A 24,087-nucleotide genomic window follows, 5' to 3' on the forward strand; every position below is an offset into this window, starting at 1 on the left:
ATGGAAGTACTACACTTAGGTACATGATGATGACAAGTAAGCTTCACTGAGCCTTCCAAAGCCATCTGTATTGACAGAATTTGTGAAAACCACAGATATAACTGCTTTATGGAGCTGAAAAATGAGATCCTATGTTGTACAACATTTGCAGGCACTGCCATTTTGCATGGAATTTTAGATAGGAGTGTGTTTTAATCTCTTAAAGCCTGAAGACTAATTTGAATTCAGGCATGCTGGAAGACAGTTCAGCTTATAAATACCACAAGAAATTGAAATTTCTATTTACCATTTCAAAAAAAGAGGGTACTGGAAGGTTTTTATTTGAAAATGCACCCACCAAAATTCTCTCAGGTTTGCAGACTGGATGTTAGATGTCAAACAGTATGTTTTGTTTGTGACAACTGTATATTCATTTAGACTTGGCAACAGCAATCTTTCAGGAAAATTCATCAGCTAAAAAGATAATTTTAAATTGCATTTCTAAATGTTTACTTTTTTGTTTCAACTTTTTTGCACTGAAATTTATGAAAGTTTTATAGTCTATATTATGAAATAAATAGCATCAGTAATATTAATTTCATTAATTGTTAATAGGTAATTAATAGTACTATAAAACAATACTGAACTTAACATTTGAACCCACAACCCTAAAATTGCAAGTCAAGCACTCTAAATACCTGACCATGCTAGACCCTAGGCAGTTGAAGTTGATCATCATATTACAAGAGGTCATTTACTGGGCAGGATGGAAAAGCAGTTTCGGGCATGCAGTCGAGTGATTACACCCACAATGTCTGAACTCCCACTGTTTGCAGCCAGTTTCTCATTAAAAGTTCTTACAATTCCTAAATTGCAAATGAAACAACCCTACCATTTTTAATATATGTAACTGAACTCTGAGCCTCTGCTCTTATGAAAGAAATTAAAAACATTTAATAAAAGATCTTAAATAGATCTAAAAATGATGCTGTAATATTTCTGACATAGTTATATTCCCAGCCTCATCCCTTTATCTTAAATTTATTCAAGTAAAACACAGGAAACAAACCCAACAACTAGAAGATATTCTTTCTATCCCAGTATGCTGAATAAAATTATAATTTTAAATTTAGCAACTTAAAAGTAGCTAATAACCTCTGATGACAAGATGGTATTTTCCATACCAAATATTTTTTAATATTTTTCATCATTGTTATAAAACAGTGTAAACTTTATAGATGGCATATACCCATTACTACAGGTATTTTTCACTATGACTTTAAGGTGACAACTAGCTAGTCATCTTAATCCTGTGGATGTGTGTGTAATTTGTATCTACCACAAACCATCAGCTACTGTGTAGCAAAGTTCAAGGTTAATTCTTGGTAAAATGACCAGTAAGTAATTTTGTTAACCAATAAATATCAATCATAGACTATTGCAAAAGTTAGTTAAATAACAGAAAGAGAAGCTTTCAATCAGTTGGTTAATGGGTAACTATCTTAAAAAGACAGTCGGGCCTGATTCCAGCTCTTCTCAATGGTGGGAACAGTACAGCTTCAGTTAATTCTTGTTAGTAATTTAAAAAATACTAAAACTTAAAACTGTTAAGAAGAATGAACTTGGGTGGATTCACTCCCAGCTCTGAATAAGGTAGTTTTTGTAACTTGATATATTTCAATCCAAAATATTTCTTTAAACATTCATATATTTATATTTACAGTATAACATTATTTATTAACATTATTGCAGAAGTTACTTTATGTAATAATTCACATATATATTAAATCATACAGGGTGATCTAACAAGAGATAACCCTCTATTTCTAATGGGAAGGGTATAATGCAGTATTACAACTGAGTGTAGCAATCCAAGTGTTCTATTTCAATGGTTATGTTTGTACTGTTATTCTTCCCGTAAAAAACAGTTGTATATGTAACTCTTGATGGATAACCCTGTATGTGTTTTTAACGGGTGTTGTGGACATTGTGTCTGATGCTGGTGTTTGGGTATAGTGCTCAAGAAACCCTGGCATTGCTGCAATGTCCTTGCATGACATTGTAGGGTTCCATGGTGGGTGGCATCAGTGGGTACCGAAATTTTCCTTTTTTCGTATGGATTCTCCAATAAAAAATTTAAATAAAATAGTGAAAAAACAGTCAATAGGTAAACGACCATGTTTTGAAGACTGACCAGCAATCTTCAACATCTTTAACACACGTACCTCATTTTCTTATAATACATTCTCTTTCAGAAAAACGTTTAGGGCAAATGTCCCCCTTTTTTATTCAAAAGGGACTACAGGGACTTGCTGGCTCTCTAAAGTTAGTAAACAAGCTTTGATCTGGAGACATATTGGTTGAAACATCCACATCCCAACACAGTGAACTCCTCTTGAATTCAAAGGCAATTGGGGATGTACCTATTGAGGTTACCCCTCATGCTACCTTGAATTCATCACCAGGAGTAATTGTTGAGAGGGATTTGAAGAAGGTCCCGCGTCAGAGATTCTCGCTGGTCTCTTCACTCAAAGAATTTCTGCAGTGAGGCTCATCTCCATTCGCAAAGATGGAGTTACACTGCCGACAGATAACCTTGTTTTGACATTTACATCACCACGTGCACCTGCCACCATCAAGGCAGGTTATCTAATTTGTAGGGTACAGTCATACATTCCAAACCCTCTGTGATGTTTCCAGTGTCAGAGGTTCGGCCACTCAAAGACATCATGTCGTTCCCTGACATGTGCTCATTGTGGTGGCAAGGACCACGATGCCTATGAGCGTCACACGGACCCACATTGTGTCAACTGCAATGGTTCTCACTCTTACTACTTTCGATCTTGCCCAAAATGGTTGGAGAAAAATGAGATGCAGCATTTGAAAACTACTCATAACATTAGTTATCCCAAGGCTTGGAAATTGCTGTTCATCACTCCATCTCGAACATATGCTGCTGCACTTTCTACAACTACAGTGGGAGTGCAGACAGATCTCTCTGTGCCTCCAAGAGAATCGTTTTCAAAACAAATGAAAAGCCTTTTGACCTCCATGGTTAAAAAGGTTGATGAATTGACTTCTACACCCATTTCTGTTCCTCCCATACATTCCAACAAACCTCAAGATCCACATCCTTCGGTTTCAAATACAGGGATTTCTTCTGATACATCTTTTTCTCCCACTCCACGATGCAAAACAATCATTCGTTCGCATCCTCAGTCACTGGAATCCCCTTCCAACAACAAAGACCTGCCCAATCGACCCAGGACAGGATCCAATGAGGTCGATAGACCACCTTCAAATAAGGACAGTAAAGAAAAAAGATGTGGTCGTAAACAGAAGGGTTCTCCAGCCACTTTGCCTACCCATCATTAAAAATGGCTACCTTGATACAATGGAACTGTTGAGGTTTACGTTCTAATCTGGATGATATCAAGACACTGATTGCTTCCTACCATCCTGTATGTCTTTCCTTACAAGAAACATTTCTAAAACCTTCTGATACAGTCACCATTCGGCAGTTTTCTCTGTACAGAAATGACAGGCTGTGTGGTGGACGAGTACATGGAGGGGTGGCACAATTGGTTGATCAGCATGTGCCCACCCTGTCTTTGTCACTCAACACACCCTTGGAGACAATAGCCATCTGTGTTTCCTTGGGTCATACCATCACTGTTTGTTCTCTCTACCTGTGTCCCTGGAGAGACTTGATCAATCAGACCTTGATGCTTTCGTTTAACAGCTGCAGTCTCCCTTTCTAATCCTGGGGGACTTTATTGGACATCATCCCCTCTGGGGAAGTGCTGTTATTGATAGGAGGGGTTGCTCTGTAGAATGTATGCTCTCTGATCACAAGCTTTCTCTTTTTAATACTGGTTCTTCCACTTATTTTCATGCACCTAGTCAGTCTTTTACTGCTATTGATCTCTCGGTTTGCTCCCCTTCATTGTTCTCCCATTTTTCATGGAGAGTTGACAATAATCCACTAGGCAGTGATCATTTTCCTATACTTTTGAGAGAGACTGGCCATGGTCAATGCTACCCTACCTGCATGGTACCCAGTGGAAGCTGGATCAGGCAGACTGGTCCACTTTCCCTGCTGTTGCAAAACTTGATCCTGTCATCGTGAATCAGCCATCAATAGACGACACTGTGGCAGCAGTAACTGACTGTATTATATAAGCACCTGCTCAGTGTATTCCTAAAACCTATGTTTTCCACGATATTCTCGTCTGTGGTGGAATCCTGCTTGCCACTTGGCACGGAAGGCTCAAAAACGGGCCTGGGATACTTTCCGTAGATATGCCACACTTTCGAACCGCATCGCTTTCCAACGGGCCTGTGCACTTGCTAGGTGGGTAAGACGTCAGAGCCAGAAGGAATCTTGGATTAAGTTCACAACTAGCATATCTTCTACCCCAGTTCCAAGATCATATGGGACAGGATTCAAAAGGTCAGTGTCCACTACAATTCTCTCCCCCTCGATCTTACTCTGATGGCCAAGAGGTAGCTGATGTCTGGAGCACCACCGATACTCTAGGTGAAAGCTTTTACCAGGTATCTAGCACTTCTGCTTGTTCCTCCACCTTCTTGGCCATCAAGACTTCGGGCAGAGGGTTCACCTCTTTCCTTTCAAACTGACTGTCTCTTTGACTATAATGGTCCCTTCACACTGGTGGAACTGAAAATGGCCCTTCATCAGTCTGCCAGTACATCTGTTGTACCTGATGATGTAGAGAATGACATGCTGCACTATCTTTCTCCTGCTTCTCTTGATATTCTTCTAATTGTTTTTAACTGGATCTGGCAGGAAAATGTTTCTTCTGAGGCCTGGTGCCATGCTATTATCTTACCTTTCTCTAAGTCTGGGAAAGATCCCGAGATTCCTTCAAACTACCATCCAATTGCTTTGACGAACTGTCTCTGTAAGACCTTAGATACGATGGTTAATGCTCGTCTTGTTTGGTTCCTCGAATCAAACCTCCTCTCGACCACCCAGTGTGGGTTCCGAAGACAGCACTCCACCACGGACCACCTAATTCCACTTGAAACATCAATCAGAGAAGCCTTTCTCAAATGCCAACATCTTGTATCAATATTCTTTGACATTGGGAAGGCTTATGACACAACATAGAGGTATGGCATTTTGCAAGACCTCCATATATATGGGTAACATGGCCATTTACCCATGTTTATTAAAAAAATTTTAATGGACAGGAGATTCCAAGTTCATGTGAGTTTGATCCTTTTCCATTATTTTCTACAGGAACTTGGGGTCCCTCAGGGCTGTGTTTTGAGTGTCACATTTTTCAGTATAAAGATAAATGCCATCACTGAACAATTCCCTCTCACTGTTACGAATGGGCCCTATGTCGACAATTTTCACATCTTGTGTCAGTCGTTGAACATGAGATATATTGAGCAGCAACTACAAACTTCTCTCAATTGTGTATTGAAATGGACTACAGTGAACGGCTTTAATTTTTCTCTCTCTAAAACCGGTTGCATGCACTTTTGCTGCCATCGGGGTATTCACCCTGATCCTTAAATCCATATCGGTGAAGTTTCACTGCCAGTGGTCCCTGAGACCAAGTTCTTGGGGATTATCTTTGACCGCAAGCTGACCTTTATACCACACTTAAAGTAGCTACGGGTCAAATGAACAAGAGCTCTGAGGATCCTCTGTGTTTTCTCTACTGCCAGTTGGGGAGCTGATCGATGTTCTATGTTAAAGATATATCGTACTCTTATTCTATCAAAACTCGACTATGGATCAATGGTCTATGGCTCTGCCCCACCCTTGGCCTTAAAGATGCTGGACCCCATTCATCATCAAGGACTTCGACTCTGCAGTAGGGCTTTCCGCACCTCCCCCAGTTCAAAGCTTATACGTAGAATCTCATGAACCTTCTCTGCACCTTTGCCGTTTGCAACTGTCTTTACTATATTCTTCAAAACTTCGTTCCTTACCAAAGCATCCCACCTGGAGATGTGGTTTCCTTCCTCAGTGGGCCATACTTTTTCAGAACAGATGATCTGCCATTGCTCCTTTTGGCCTTCGCATCCAGGTGCAATTCGATGAATTGGGTCTGTCCTTGGATAACATTGCAGAAACCACTTGTCAGCCCATCCCACCATAGCTTATTACAGCCCCCAAATGTGACCTTTCTTTCAGTCATCTGAAAAAGGCAGATACTCCCGATTGGAAGTACTGTCTTTTATTTACTGAACATCTTTCAAACAATCATTCCATTCCAATTTATACGGATGGTTCCAAATCGGGTAATTCTGTGGGCTCTGCCTTGGTTTGTTGCAATTCAGTGGTTGTGCGCAGAATCCCCTCTACAGCTTCTGTGTTCACTGCTGAACTGTACACTGTATCTCTGGCCCTGGATCATATTGAAGCTGAGCAGTACTCCAATTGCACTATTTATACTGACTCGCTTAGTTCTCTACTGGCCCTGGAATCGCTTTACGTTGGCTCACACCCTATTCTCGCTGATATTCAAAACTGACTGCCCATTTCTCATTAACATCTACTTCTATCCAGTTTTTCTGGATACCAGGCCATGTTGATATTAGTGGGAACGAGCTTGCAGACATGGCAGCTAAATCTACCTGCTCTCGCACTATCACCACTGTGCCTATTCCGACATGGACTATGGTCCTGTATTCAAGGCTTGGCTCTGTGCCAGCTGGCAGTCCACTTGGAGTGAGCAACGCGACAACAAGCTTTTTCAAATAAAACCCTATACTAGGCTTTGGCCGTCTAGCTTCCGTAAGGTTCGGAAGTTGTTCTAACTAGACTACACATTGGTCACAGTTTTTTAACTCATCCTTTTTTATCTGGAACTGTTGCACCAGTGTGTAACACTCAAATCACTGTAAGCCACATTTTACTTTCTTGCCATTGTTACGACTCTCAACGACAGCACTATTTTAAACATGTTTTGTCCCAGGGTTTGTCCATAAAACATTGGACAGCATTATTGGTGATGGTGACACTGTCCACCTCAATAATGTTTTAAGTTTTTTTAATGGCCGTTAAATCTTTTTAACCTTATTTAAGTGTTTGATATTTATTCATTACACCTTTTTAATTGTGGTTCCCTTTTCGGAGTCTCAATCTCTCTATTTCAATTTGACATTGGAAAATGGCCAGAACATTAAATAACTTGACACCAGGACTGGAAAGGCCAACTTCAGGTGACTAATGCTGCTATTTGAACTATCTGCTAGTCGTCCTGGCGAGTTGTTATTACAATTTTGCTGCATATCATTTCACACTTTTACTGCTTTACCTTTTAGTACTGGCCATATTGACTCATAACCCGGAACCAGGACTGGAAAGACCAACTTTTGATGACTGGTGGTGGTTCTTGTACTTACTTACCTGTTAGTCTTCCTGGCAGGTTATGATCATTACCATTCTGCTACAGGAAGTCCTTTACAACTTTGTAGACTGGATGTCAACATTGGTTTTCTGCTGTTTTAATTGCTGTTTTGTTTTTACCTTTGTTTCATTTTACGAATTTTACTACATTTACTTTACTTTTTAGTGGACATTTGGCTAATTATTATTACGATTTTGCTATATATGTCTTAAAACTTTTATCACTTTGCCTTTTGGTACTGGCCATAATGACTCATAACCCGGAACCAGGACTGGAAAGGCCAACTTCAGGTAACTGACGGTGGTTCTTGAACTTACCTGTTAGTCTTCCTGGTGGGTTATAATCATTACCATTCTGCTAGAGGAGTCCTTTACAACTTCTCTTACTCTGCTTTCTCTCTTAACATTGTAGACTAGGTGTCAACATTGGGTTTTATGCTTTTTCTGTTTTTCAATGATGTTTTGTTTTACTTTCATTCCTTTTATGTATTTTACTTCATATAATTTACTTTTACCTTTTCACCTGCCGTTTGATGCAGATAGCCTACCTACTTTGTGCCATAAAACACTAAATCAATAAATGCACTCAAAAACATTTTACTCCATTTTAATGTAGAAAATGCACAGTTTGCTAACAAATAAATGTTATCGTTTTTAAACATAACCTCAACATTCAAAGTGCATGCTAGAAATAAAATCGTGTAACAAGTTGGTTGAAGATCATCAAACTTGCATTCAACATCTGAGTGACAGATATGTTACTCTGTTTAATATTTTATTAATTTCTTTTACTGTAAAACACTTGTTAGCAATATTTTGTTTGATATCCAACCCAATTGATCTCAGATTTTACATTTTTGGGAGATTAAGAAAAAGTTGATTTTCTGAACACAAAAGAACAGTCTTTTCAATGTTGGATTTTTCCTTTGGTAGTAGTATCTAAAAATAAATATTAATGTAAGCTAATCATAAGAGCAAAAGTATGTTCTTGTAGTGGTTTTAAAAACTACTAAAAGTTTCTTTTTAATTTGGGGTTTTCAAGTAATTTACTTTTTAGTTATATAAAAAAATTTAATATATTAAGTATACTTCCAAAGAACTAAATTTCATCAAGATTAGTTTTATCCATTTAGCCTGGTACAAATTAAGTGCTTCAACTAAATGGAAAAGTTCCACCGTGTAACAAGCACACAATAAGCATGTAACTACTACACAATGTTTGTTACAATCTTATGATTAATAATCTGCCTAACAAGATCAAAGTGCAAAATGCCACTGTCTGTCATATTAAAGTTCCTTTGAGAACAATGAATGGAATTTAGCCAAAAAAACAAAGTAATTCACAGTTCAAAGTTTAATACTTCAACAAAATTCAATACAGATGCACTTAACTGTTATTTACTATACAGTATATCACAACATTAACTTAACTCATTGACAAATACTACAAGATCCATTCAAATCTTAAAACAATATTTCACGTATTAAGCATAGCTACATTACGTAAATGTCACCCTTTTTATAGTAGTTTTCTTTGTTTCATGATAGGTATTTGAAGAACGAAAAGTTTTAAAACCTGAATTGCTTGCATTAGTTAATCATAATTGTTATCACCTGACTTTTGCTCTCTCCAAGAAGATGCTACAGAGACCAATACAAGTTTTGTTAAGAATGAATGAAAGAGCTATCTTAAACTGTGTTGCTGTTATTTTTAACTAACCATTCAGATGACATCCACAGACTGTAATTTTAATTATCTTCAAAGTCTCAACTGTCGTAATTGTAGAACGTACTTTCATCCAACAGCCAATCACAAACCATGATAACTTTTAATCACTTTCACCTTTACATGTGATGATTTGATTGCTGTAAAAAATATATTCCAAGCAGAAATATTACTGAAAATAAACTGATGGTCCCTTTCTTTGTGTAATAAGATTTAAAAACAAACAAACAAGTAAAAGCATTTTACAATTTGAAATGGTATACAGTACACTAAAACAAAATCTTATATCTACTTAGCTTGCTGTGCACCCTAAAGTTAACAACTGATACAACGGAACTGCCTTACAAGTTGAACAAGTACAGAAGTTTTAAGTTGTAATACAAATATATCTGCACTATCACTTGTATCATTAAAGAAAAATTACTTTACAGAAGGTCGTGAAATTCTGGCAAAAATATTTGCAACGTAGATCCTCCTTTTAGTATAACCAATTTAGGAACAACATGCTGAAAACTTGTTCTTTTGAACAACATACATAAAGTGTTTTCACTAACAATGTAGCAGTCATTATTTTCTGCTTGGTGAACTTCACAACTGTTATTCAATTTCTCTGTGCTGACTGCTTCCCAGAACTGGTACTCATATGGGCTTAAACATTAATATTTCAGTGTGAATAAAATGTGAAAGAGAACATTTAAACCCTACTTTCTCATTTTAAAATATTTCTGAAAGAAAAAACTGGCTTTTTTTATATTGAAACAAAAATGAATGTTTCAGAATACATTTTTAGTAATCTACTAGTGTGTAAAAGAGAAACAAACCATCATGTTACACTTATGAATATTGTGCCTAAAATAAACCAATGTTAAAACATATCATTTACACTAACACAATACCACTAAAACAGCACATTTTCTCAAACCACGTAGAAGTTCAGTACCTCCAACGAAGTGACTTAGTAATTCCTTGCTTTGATGCAAGTCACCAGTGTACCTTTTCAGTAAAATCAATCTTGGCTTGTAATATCAGTGAATTGATTAGTCATATTCATGTGACAACTAACCCTTATACAGAATGTACTCTTGTATTACGTACATTTGTTTTACAGAAATTTAACTTTTAAAAGAGTTTAAGAGCAGTTATGAATTAGTAGTTTGATAAATGACTTTTGCCATATGTTAATTGACAACTTTGTATAAAGTATTATTTTCAAGTTCAAGTGTACTAGAAAATGAGGAAGGTGCAGTTCTTGAAAGGCCATATTTTGTGTATTGATGTTTTTAATGATTTTATCTGGACAATGATACATCTTCAGTTAAAGCTATATTCTAAAATTAATAACAGAAATACTTTATAAACTTTTGTTTTCACAAATACACACCCTTCAAAATTGCTATTGCAGATCAACAACACAAAAAACGGGGAACAACGAAATGAAATTATATAATTTGTATAGAAGATTTAAATAGATTTTCAAAAGATTATATACATTTTCTTACAAATATGAAATAAAGTACATAACCCTGATAATGTTGGTCTTTCTTTCCATTTCAATAGTAGTGTGCTTACAAACAAATTGTAAGTTAATTTTCAAAATGCAAGTAACTGTATACACCTAAAGTAACAAGCTGAAGATTGAACTTGTACAGAAATTTATTCATTAAATAAACCAGAGGAGAATGAAAGAACAAAAACAGCTGCTTTTGTGCAAAAATGTTAAATTTCAGTTACTATTATATTACCTACAAATCAAGCATTTGAATACAATGCAGTTCTGAGCTTAAAACAGCTGGTAAGCCTCTAGAAGGCAGTGATAACTGACTTACAGTTTCCAAACCATGAGCTGTCAGTTAAGTTTCTATAGAAGGTATACACCCCTCCTTTAGATAACAGTATAATGACAATTTATAAATTAGAGTGGTAAAGACCCAACTCAATTATTTAAACAATGATACTGGTTTGTACATTAATAGTTTATATAAATATACAGGTTTATTATTAGCAATTTCAGTATACACACTTTTACGTGATCAAAGAATTAATGTTAACTTACCAAACATGTAATAGATGACTTATGGAACTTGAGCTTTGCTAAAGTGACAGAATGTTCAACACATGTTCACAGCTCTAAACCTTTAGTTTTACTTGAACCCCACATTCCAAATGAAATAAAAAATCGTTTGATGAAGTTATTTGTAGTTCTGGGATATACAAGAATATTAGGTTTGATGATAACACAATTTGCTATCTCAGCTCCTCTATCATAAACAAAACATTGTTCATGCACATGAATAGCAGATTTTGAAACTTTTGTTTTGGTGAATGGTGCCTTCATGTTTACTACTTGCTGCAGTTGTAATATTACATTAGAAAACATCCAATTCTAGTTTTAATGCTCAATCAATGTGCTATTACTTAAAAAATCCATGGAGTGTGCAATATGTTCTGGAACCATTTCCCCTCTAAGCGGTGAAGTGTCCCATACTTTCCTGCACAAATTGTTTTGTATCACGGCCAAAGGATGTTTTATTATTGTTTAAAATCGAAGGAATAAAACATGTTATACTGCAATGTTTTTCCATAGTAATATTCAGTTTGTCTTTTATCTAACACGTTGGACACCCAATAGTATACACAATGCGACTCTTGTTCAATCTTAACATGAAGCATATCTTATTTTATTGTGAAGAAATAATATGATAGTAACATATGTATTAGTAATAGTTGAGAAACACAAGAAAAAGCAATAATGTATAACTTTATAGAGTTCAACAAAAGGTACAAAGTAAGTAACTAGATGTAACATTTTGTTGGGTACATCAATATAGTGTACCAGTATGTAATAAAATAAACTAGCTGGTTTGTTCAATGAACCACTGGAGATTTTATTCAATGAAACTGCACAATTTTAAAATACTTAATGAATAACTGTCAACTAAAAAGGCTTCATTTCACCAATAAAATGCTTCAATAAATGGTGCAAAACACTGAATGATGTTCTTACACATATTGAGGTCATGAAAAATTAAAATATTCATACATGTGGACTAAAACTTAACATTTCACACTGATTCCCAAAGGTTTTCACTGCAGTTTGTACAAGAAAAACAATTTCAGTATATTTTCCTGTAAACAATAAAATCTTAAGAAATAACTGTTCAAAAACCTTTTTTTTTTAAAGAATATAACCCATTTACTAAGTTATTACCTACACCCCTTCATTATAGTGACGACAGTCTTGTCTTCTGTAGAAACTCATCTAAAAGCACCACAGAACTTATTAAATGATTCTATTGGCACCCTAAAAACCTCAATTTTGGTTTTTGGAAACAACTTGCTCAGCCGTTGTTCAAGTTCATTAGGATGAACCATAACTGTACACTCTGGTCCAATGTTGCTGCTGCCTTCCTCAGCCTGTGAGCATTTACAGTTTTCCTTGTGTCTTAACAAAGATATCATCTTAATCTCCTCTTTGTTATGTAATTTTTCCTCATCTGTTTCCCCATTTGACATTTCTGAAAGCTCTGATGATGAAGTCATCACTCCCCAACTGAAGCGCTGCAGTTTCGTAAGGGACGATACAGCCTTTAATGTATTTTGGTTTACTACAGGTGCCTAGAAGGTAAAGAAAATTTTATAAATTTGAAGGTTTTAAGCAAATGTCATGTTTAAAAATTTATATTGCATCCTGTGAAACAAAGTAACACAAGAAGCATACAAATTATGATATAAAATCATAAAATACAGAAACAATTCAGCCTTATATTCAGTTTAATTATTTAGAAGATAAAATCAAAGGTAAATATAAAGAATTTTCAAACTACTAATTTCTTTAAATCAATATTGATACAAACAATATACATTAAGAAGAGACAAATGTGTTGAAAAATAAATTTAATCAGTTTGAAACAAACTTAACAAAATCCATTTTAGAAAATCTACACAACTCAAATGGAACAACAAAAGACATTTTATTTCTTAAAACAAATCAATTCATTAAAAATGTTTCTCAATAAATAAAATCCATTTTAGGGGATTTATAACTCTTAAATGGTACAACGGAAGGCAATTTTATTTTTTAAAATAACCAACTTTGCCAGTTGGTATATGTATAATTGCTGTTAAGTTTGTAAAAGCTATTAATGTTACAATTTTAGTTTGATTTACTTAATCACAAAACATTAACTATCTTTTTACTTAAATATTTAAATTTGTTACATATTCTTTCTACAAAAAACATTGTTACAGGCTAGTTTAGGGTCATTTTTTACACATCTAAAAGTTCTGCTGGTCAATACAGTGTTAGAGTATGCTGATCAAATTCAAGTCTTACAGTTTTAATATTAATGTGCTTAAATGACAAGCCTAAAAGTAATCATTTTTCCACTGATACACTCAGGTAACAAGTTATGATGAATCAGTCAAGACATTATACACAGTATTTTCTCAATGGCACAACTCTGTTTAACACTTCTGGTGAAAAGCAGTTACTATGGTTGAGGATGAAATTTCACTAATTTAAATGTCATGACTCTAATATCAAGGTAAATATTTTACTTTGTCAGTTTAGTTGTTGTATTATCCCAAGAAACATTTATTCAATTAGCCATGACATTAATTGCTTTATATTTTCTGTTCTAATGTTAGTCTTAAAGCCATTAAAAAGGGCAGTGATTTCCACTCACCACAAACTTATTAATGTTTTTTTTTTAATATTTCAAACAGTAACTATAAAGCTCACATAAACTTTGAAAATCATTAGGGAGGACAGTTTGTAACTTCAGTATTATTATAGGAACCAAATGGAGTTATTAAATCTGACATCATCATCAAATCTATTAGCATTACTTAAAGAATCTAATATATCAAGTTAGAAGCAACAAGCTTGGCATTCATGGCATAAGATCGAGTGCCTTTAAATAATACTTATCAAGATTTAAAGATGACATGCATCAATATAAGAAACTGTTTCTACCTAACTGCTAAACGAGATAACATCAAAATAGAGAATTTCTACAAGAGATAAAATATTGCTCTATGTATTATTCAGAAACTTGTAAGTACTTTATATAAATTTAATAGTAATACTAAACAGATCTAAATTTTACACTGTTTATATCTTAAACAAAAAAAAATCTCTTTTACAACACTCACTCTTTCAACAGCAAAATGGAATGAGTTCCAATGAAACTTCTGATTATAGATCACTTTGATGTAACTAACCACACTACTATTAAAAGTGTGCATGTTAAATACATGATTTTTGTAGTGAAATCATTTATAAAGTATCTATCTTGCATTTATTCACTATTCAAACAGTAAAATAATATTACTCAAAGAAAATGAAATGCTTGAATTACTCAAATATCTGAAGTATAACACACTACCAGAGCAAAATTGTTACCAATAAGTAAACAGATTTAAACTACAATATTAAAACAAGTGTGAGTACAACACTGAAATTCAAGTTCATTTATATAAAGAAAAAAAAACCTGTCATACGGCTTCAACAAATAAATAATATACATTGTAGTTTACACACAGAACACAAAGTGAAGAAATAAAAACACAGTGGAATAATAATACCTGTTTAATGATTAAAATTGGTGTAATTGTAAATCAAAATAAATTAAATTACTTATAAAGTGGTTCACTATTCACAACAAGTACAAACTTGTGATAGAAATATTGATCAAGAAAAGTTTAATCAGTAATAATAGTGGTAAAAAAATATTTAAATTTTAACATACTGGGTTTGTATTGGATTTTGTATACATTTAAAATATTTTTAATGAACTGCTCTGCCTCTCCTAACTATTTTGTTTCAGACAATTTATTCATCTGTGGCATATTACAAGTGAATACACTGATTAATGTGGTATATTAAAAAAAGTGTTATTCAGCAAATGTTTTGATAGATTTTGACATTCAACCTTATTAACCTTGGTTTGTCACTTTGTGATATCTTTTTTTTAAATTTTTTATGTACTGGAGTTTGATTTGTAAAAATATTAATTTTATCATCACATACTACTTACATGTTTGTACGTGTCAGGCCACATAACAAGTCGATTGAGACGTTTTAACTTCTGTAGCCCAGCTCCAAGACTTGTTGGTATCACAAAACAAAGCAACTGCAGGTCTTCCAACCTTTTGAGTATTATATTTAATTTTATAAGTAAATATCAGATGTATAGAAAATTTAAGATCATTAGGTGACAAAATATCATGTCTTGAACAAATTTTGTTTATAAAATCAAACAATTTAATTTTCTTCCTCAAACTAGGAATCACCTTCACACACAGAAAAAAAATAATTAGTTGTTGGAATATGTTTTTACTTTAGATAATTTTGACTTCAACTTTTACAACAATCATGTCCAAAATAGCTTGGGTCAATTCAAACCTTACCCATTATTCATCATACCATCACTACTGTTTTTTTAATTAACAAACATTTTGTGAGACAGCTTAGAATTTTTTACTTTTTCTAATATTTGTTTAATACACAATGAAATGTCAGAAACTAAATTCAAAACAAAATTATTTTTTTTTATATACTATCTAGCAGAAATTCTTATAATTATTTATAGATATTTAGCATGAAAATGAAATTAACATACAATTAAAAAAAACAAAAAACAAAACACTCAGTTGCTAAAACTTTCTTCTTACTGAGTTAAACTTTTTAAAGCATTCTTTAAACTGGAATCATATAACTGACCACCCCTTTCAAGTCTTAGTTTTTTCAATTGTTTCAGCTTTCCAAGGAATGTGTATGTCTGGAAAATAAAATATAAATATTAGAAATGTTGTCTTCATTGACTCAGTATTTCATAAGTCACACATCATTTGACTCAGTATTTCATAAGTCACACATCATTTGCATGTAAATTCCTAAAACATTTGTTATTACATCACTTTTCAAACCCATCTAACAAAACAGTAACTGATAGACTCACAACATATACACTATGTTTATTAAGCCAACTAATTCTATATACTATATTACTTCAGGTTATTTTAGTCAATCACCTTCCATGTATAACTAATATACCCAAGTCGAACCTACAGCACAACTGTGTACATATAAAAAAAATTATATTTTTGTACTTGATTTCAACAACTATTTACACCAATAACAGAATGTATCCTTAACACTAAAAGTACTTCATTACTTGCACCATAAACAACATTATTCCATTTAATTTCATCTCATTGATTATTGTTATCATAGCACTAAACCCCCAATTTAATACCTTGTCATGTTATTTTTTCCTTTCAGTTCATTATTACAACAATGAGATTTTATTACTGCATTGTGACCAAAATAATGATAGCTGTTTCATAGAAATCTGTCTCTGTTTTACTTGGTACACAAGGCTGTGATAGTTAGAAGACTTGTACTCTTAGTTCTGCCTATAAAGTTTATTTTCATTTCTCTTTTTTTGTGTACACTTACTAATGTGGACATGAATGTTGTTTTAAGGCTTTTAAGTCTATTCTTAACTAACAAGTTGTATAAAATAAACAATATTCAGTTTTCCAAAGTACAACATCAATATCAGACTTGGAATTTACTTTAAAATAATTGTTTCTAACTCTATTGTCACAAACAAAACTAAAGAATCTTAAAAGAATCACTCACAAAATAATTAATATCTACATTAAACAATCTTTTATCCCAAATGCTGCATACAACTGGCATAAACAGTCAGCATTATTGAATAAATATTTTAACAGTCCTTTACAGACGTAATAGACTGAGAAACGATATAAGCTTACATCCCTGGTCCACGAGTAGCAATTCCCAACTGCTAAAGATTCTAACAAAGGAAGTTTCTCAATGAATTTAAAATATTCACTTGGTACACCAACAAGAGTAGTAAGATGCTGCAAAGGAAAAAAAGAAAAACCTAAATTAAAAACACAGACAAATACAATAAAACAATATGAAAAAACTTCAAACATCTTTGTGAAATTAAGAAAGATAAAAAAGCTTGGCACTGTTAAATCAGAAATACTCACCTATTGGGCAGAAATAACTGCTACTTCCTGCAAAGCTATTAGGTCTGTGACCTTTTTATGAAATTGTGTAACAGTTCTACAACAATGTACGCATACTTAACATTCCACAATATTAACCATCCATGAGAAAAAGGATTTTATAGAAATTTTAATATAAAAGTGAGCTATCATCACAGTATTACATTACAAAATAATTTTAATGATTATTTCTTTGTAGATACAGTTATCAATGAAAGTGCTTTGCTTTTCTGTTGCAACATTCATAAGATTTTCACTAAATAAACAATAAAATAAATTTTTAAGTTTGGGTTTTGATTATTTTATATTTGAAACTTACCTTTTTTTTTGAATTTTTACTGGTAAAACCTGAAACATACAAAGTTTGTAGAAGTTTCAGTTCTTTATCTATAAAAATATTGCCTTATTATAAAACTCATATCCAGTTAAGGTCGTGGAGGTAACATCCAAGACCCAAGTTTTGGACGCACACATTACGAGCTCCATTATAACATGATGTATTTGTAACAGGTTTTATATTACATATTTATTTTAATATTGATGTTGATTTTAGTTAAATATATATAACTTATATTGTTAAATGTGTATTGCAAAAGTCTCACTAATTCTCAAAATTTGTAGAAGATTAACAAGCATAAGAATCAACAACAAAAGATGTATTTAAATTACTAGTGATTGTCAGCTGAGTTTAAGAATATAGACTAATCAGTATAAAAGGTAGCCATCACAACATGCAGGAAGACAGTTTAATATTACTAGTTTCCTACAGTCAGTATACTGTAAATTTCAGAAGCTATAATTGAAATAAATGCCTAATAATCAGAAAACTACAGATACATGACTTATAAACTTCAAGCATTAAAAACTGTTCAACCTCAAAGAATTAATTTTGGGTGGTAGTATTTCTACAAGTATCTTCCTCAGTGAAAAGTGAGCTTGTAAACCACACGAAGTCAGTCAAGAAGAGAGTTAGGTAGCCTTCCCATCATGAATTTGCTCTCTGTGAACTGTCCATAAAAGAATCAATTCCAGACCAGATAGAAGACTAAATACTTTGTAAAACTATACAAGATAAACAATTATTTGTAATAACCATTATTTGAAATCATAGGATGTAACACATATACCATAATAAATTGGAGACTCATCCAAATAAATTAAAATATGTAAGTGTACACACACATTATATATATATTGGTTTCATCCTGAAACAATGAATAACAGCAAATCCTAAGAGTGTTTTTAGAACAAAACCAAGCATAATGAGAATCTCTGAAACTGTAAAATGTTTTTCTTGATAATGATAAAAAATGCCACATCGAGATATCTGCTGTATCCATTGAGAGACAGACATCAAAAACAAAGTGTTTCTTATATACTATACTTAAAACTGTTGGGCACATTGGTGAAACTTCATAATTACATAACTCTGTAATGTTTTTTGTTTTACAGCTTTGTTACTGTTTTATATTCTTTCAAAATATTCTCCTATCTTATAAACCTCTAAGAACTTATACCCACCAAGTGCCGAAGCATGGTTAGATTTTCCAAAGATTGCAATCCTCCACTGGAAATTACTGAAGGAAGCCTAAGCCCTCCTCCACCTCTTATCCAGAGAGAATTCAAATAGCTAAGTCGTCCAATTCTGCTAATGTCAACTTTACACAATGTTGTCCTGAAAAGTGTTAGAATTTGTTGAAATTTCTCATGCAATTAACAACTCAACTTGAAAACTAATCAATATAGTGGAATATGTGGAAATAATATGTAAAGATATCTGCATTAACATGAAGCTTATTTTGATAATGGTCTGTTTTGTGATAAAAGTGGATTATTAAAATACTTAACCCTAAATATTATAAAAAATAATATTTTCTATTATATATTTTCATATGGAAAAAATAAAATTATGAATAACAGTTTATATTTGCTCACCTTTACACAGTATTTACACTCAACCTAAGTAAAATTAAGGTACAGAAGATGACACCCACATGTGCATTCTTCATTAAGTCACACAAAATAATAATAACTGTTGTAAAACTCCATACTAAATTAAAAATAGAATAGTACTTAATTATTAATTTATTTATTATTTAAAAAATCCTGATTTATAACTTCTCCATTCTCTACATAATAAAAATATTAGTTTTATTTATTTTAAAAACTAAATTTGATTTCAAAATGAATTTTAATTAATACTCAACTTTCAATGCAGAAAATGTCAATTACATTCATTCACATTCAAAAATACTGCACAATTTTTGGTATAACATTCAAAACTACAACAGAATAATAAAAGTTTTTTCTTAAAATCACAGCAAACAAAGTCTATGTACAAATAAAAGAAAGCACAAACCACCAACTTTTGAATAAATCTTGTCTGAACCTAAACATTATAGGATTTGACCATTCACAGCCACAAAATGAGAAACATGTTTTTCCACTCTAATATCATTCTTTATATGGAAACTACTTGGCTAACAAGTTAAACTTATCGATACTAACCATCAGTTAATCCGAACTCTTCCCTGAAATTACATATATCATGTGTAGTTGATTGTCCTAATAATTTCAAACATAATTATAAATTTTAATTATTTGTTTCTACATTTTTCAGCTTCTGTGTAAAATAATGACAGTTAGAATATGTACTGGAACAGTGTAGGAAAACACATTGCACATATCTTTTATGAGATGTGGATTAAAATAGCCAGCTTGCAGGATCACTTGCCATTAGAATAGAAATAATTGGTTTCATTTTCATATTTTGAGTGCTAAGTTTATTTTACCAGATTTCAATGTATGTGTAGATTATTCTTGTCAGTCAGAAATAGTATACATTTTTTTCAATATAAATGTATTTATTTTTTAAAGCTGATATGCTGATTTAAAACCTATGAAGTCACCTCAGTTTAAACAATGCTCATGACTTAACCCACACCAATATAAAGATGAACATTCAGTTTAAATAGAGCTTAATCATGTGAAGATTGGCTGTTTTCATCTGTAGTTATATATCTCATTCTAGTCTGTAGTTTGTAGAATGTTTCTAAACACACAGTAAATCAAGCCTGTTTTAGCTAGTACTTTTAACAGCTTATTATTAACTTGAATTAAAAAATGTTACATATCCTTGCATGAAACTAAATACAAAATGTTTAGATACAATAAAAGTTGCATAACAGTAAATATTTATTCAGCTAACTTCACCTATTGTTTTTACAAGTCTCTTCTAATCTTGGTACACCCACTTACATACTAACAAAATCTGACTGACTTGTGTACCTTATAATGCTTCCTGTTGGCATACTGACATAAAAACTTAATTGGAGACAGTTCGTGGAAAAACACCAAGAACAAAACAAACAAGGAAAAAAATATTTCAGTGAACAACAGAAAATTTAAATCTCTTTATAAGTTAATAAAGAAATGAAAGTTGATGCAGAATAATGTAAGCTTAACACGTGATACATTATCAGCATCTTCAAACAGATACCCAAATACAGATGAACAAAAAACTGCTGAAATCAAGAGTTGAATCACCAAGTATATTCCTCCAAACTGTTTTGTTTTTCAGAGTTCTCAGTTCAGATACAGAGTCACTCAAATAACTACCTCAACTTTTCCTTTTTTCAGTGTGCATGACACGAAGAATTAACTGTGTTTTCTTACAAGAAAGATAATTAGTAACACAGTGAGACACAAAATTTATGTTTTGGCAAATTTCTTGGAACACTGTGAATGAACATGTCACTTTCAATGTGGAAACACATGCAAGACTGATTATGTTTAATGCCAATTAGTGTTTGTACATACAGCCAGGTTTGCAACAAATAAGCAAGACTTTTACAGATATTTCCAAAACAATAAGAACTATTGTTATTAGTAGAGTGATTTCAGTGTATGGCATGCTCTGACATCCAACAGAACTGACATTCATTTTGCTTGACTTTTACTTCATTCTAACTTAATTTGTTGACTATTTTATTTTGATCCTAAATTTTACTTTTAACACAGATTACAAATCAGAGAAACTATTAAAGGTTTTCCCACTCTTTTGTTACCAGTTCAACATATCCACAAAATATACTTGCTCTAATGTTTTGAATCATATTTATTTTGTTATTTTAGTGTGTAATAAAGATTTCTGATTTGTGTTTTTACATATCATCTCCTCCTATATAACAAAATTAGTCAGCCTGGAAAGACATCCCCCAACTCAGTATCCTTGAGCCTCCACAGTTAGCAAATCCTAACAAACTTCTCTCAGATAAATCAGCAAAGCTGGAAAATATTAAAATTAACTGATGTCAGGAAACCAATTACATTATTGAAAAAGGATAAGCCAGCTTCCAACATCTGCATACATGTTATAGTAGTACTCCCAGCATTATAAATAAATAATTAAACATGTCAAATATAATTAACAAGTAAAAAGACAAACCTGAAAATTCTGACCAAAAGTGATTGTCTACGAGTAAGTTTAAGTCAACAGATACTGGTCAGGTAGCCTCTTATTACAGGAAACCCAAGTTAAAAATTACCTAAACACATGATAATGTATGCATGTACATCTAACCTTTACGTCATACTCTTATTCTGACCATTAACAAAATTTATGACTGAATAAACTGTCATTATCTTGATACATATTCATCACATACAATAAGCTCAAATTATAGTGTAAACAAACTAACAGGATATACCAGGGACAGCCAAACATGCTTAATGTAAGAGCCACATATGATAAACTTCAGATGTTTGAGAGCTGCAAGACATGAACAAATGTTACATAAATTTTATATAAGTATTAAGACATACATGTACATTATAATATTTATTCATGTATGTAGTTTTTACACTGCTAATTTGTATTGGTTTCAATAATCACAAAGTACACATATAAATATCAAATATTTTCAAAATCCTGGCTGATTATCGTTTTAACCATATTGAGCATATTTAATACAGTAATTAACTATGGAAACATCTAAGAAAAATATACAAAGTTGCATTTCATTAACATTAAATGAGACATCCAAAAATAAAAAGAGTAAAAACAGATATTTTTGATGATATTTGTCTCAGTAAATATCTGGTCAAAACATGAAGGAAAATATGTAAAACAATAAAATTAGAGATATTTTAATCAGATACACCTTACAAAATTTTAGTCTTATTTTCTTACAAACAGACATTGATACAATTCTCAGATTATTTATTGCTAGTAGAGGTCTTGTGAGTTTCCATCTTGGTTGTGAATCATTGAAATTCCAGCCAACATGTTTTCAACGCTGTATTGCCCACAACACAGCTACACACACCACAGTCATGCAATTGCAAGCACTCTCACTAAAACTACACATTTTCAGCACTGGCTTGTATGATTACCAAGTCTCCATCGCAATTCCTCTGTAATCCTTGCTTGTACAATTACTGATTCGCTATCGCAATTCCTCTGTAATCCTTGCTTGTACGATTATCGAAGTTCCATCGATTACTGATTCGCTCCATCGCAATTCCTCTGTAATCCTTGCTTGTACGATTACTGATTCACTATCGCAATTCCTCTGTAATCCTTGCTTGTACAATTACTGATTCGCTATCGCAATTCCTCTGTAATCATTGCTTGTACGATTACTGATTCTCTATCACAATTCCTTTGTACTCCTTGCTTGTACGATAACTGATTCTCTAACACAGTTCCTCTGTAATCCTTGCTCGCTATTTGTAATCCTTGCTTGTACGATTACTGACTCGCTATCGCAATTCCTCTGTAATCCTTGCTTGTACGATTACTGATTCTCTAACACAGTTCCTCTGTAATCCTTGCTTGTACGATTACTGATTCTCTAACACAGTTCCTCTGTAATCCTTGCTTGTATGATTACTGATTCTCTAACACAGTTCCTCTGTAATCCTTGCTTGTATGATTACTGATTCTCTAACAAAATTCCTCTGTAATCGTTGCTTGTATGATTACTGATTCTCTAACACAATTCCTCTGTAATTCTTGCTGATCTGAAATTTCTTTAATCCCTATCTCAACTCTATCACTAAAATTAGGATTTAAATTATTAAATATATTTACTCACCATGAAAATTAAACTTACATTTTAATCCAGTGGACTCTCAGTTTATACCCAGTAAATAATTATAAAGCTTGAAATTTTTTTATTTACCTTTTATATTAATTGTAATGCAAAAAGGAGCTCACCCAACATATTTCCAAGGCCCCACATTGTATGTCAAAGATTTGCATGTGGCTCCCGAGCCACAGTTTGGCCACCCCTGGGATATACCAAACTTTAAGAAGATTGTCAGAAACTAAGTTATGTTATGTTTGCCAGTTGTCAATTAAAGTCTTTTATTTATAGTTTTCAATAGTATATATATACACTGTGTTGTTGGGCTTAGGATTCTTGTACCATAGGTGTATGTGATTGTTGGTGATAAATTCAATGATAAATGAACAACATGCACTCTGCTCGTCTTCAAATAATATATACATATTCGAATTAGTTAAACGTGCATACAAGTTCTTTACATACAGAGCTTATAGGCATACCATTAACACCATACGTAGTTCTCTTCTTTTTGTCAAAAGCCCACTTAGGCCTACTCAGTTGTCTCAGAATCCAGTTGATGAAGCAAACTACTTCTCTATTTCTATTGCAACAGTATTCCACGTATAATTTACTTAAAACTAGAGCATAAGTTACCATAGTCATATAGTGTTCTTCCAGTAATTATTTGTTCAAAATATCATCAATTCCTTTTGTCAAAGTGCAATCAGGCTGATTCAAATACTTTAGAACCATATTTGGATGGAAAGAGTATTCTTACCTCCTTTTCTACTGTTAGTCTAACGTACTAAACATTATGCCTATCACTTCTACGGCAGCCACTTTCATTCCAAATTTTTCTTTAACTTTACTCT

At 32.9% G+C, this 24,087-nt stretch overlaps 1 protein-coding gene across 3 annotated transcripts in view; it reads right to left on the reverse strand.

The window, feature by feature from the left end:
• Window positions 1-8,708: 8,708 nt before the first annotated feature.
• Window positions 8,709-24,087, reverse strand: part of LOC143252303 (uncharacterized) — a 58,945-nt gene continuing 43,566 nt past the window's right edge. For all 3 annotated transcript variants that reach the window (XM_076504220.1, XM_076504221.1, XM_076504219.1), the window contains exons 13-17: window positions 18,666-18,819; window positions 16,884-16,991; window positions 15,774-15,880; window positions 15,137-15,248; window positions 8,709-12,713 (exon numbers count right to left, since the gene is read on the reverse strand). In XM_076504220.1, the coding sequence (XP_076360335.1) occupies window positions 12,354-12,713; window positions 15,137-15,248; window positions 15,774-15,880; window positions 16,884-16,991; window positions 18,666-18,819 (841 nt within the window). In that variant the 3' untranslated portion in view covers window positions 8,709-12,353. The remainder of the gene's footprint in view (window positions 12,714-15,136; window positions 15,249-15,773; window positions 15,881-16,883; window positions 16,992-18,665; window positions 18,820-24,087) is intronic.

This window comes from Tachypleus tridentatus, chromosome 6 (assembly GCF_004210375.1).
Source record: "Tachypleus tridentatus isolate NWPU-2018 chromosome 6, ASM421037v1, whole genome shotgun sequence".
Classification (NCBI taxonomy): domain Eukaryota; kingdom Metazoa; phylum Arthropoda; class Merostomata; order Xiphosura; family Limulidae; genus Tachypleus; species Tachypleus tridentatus.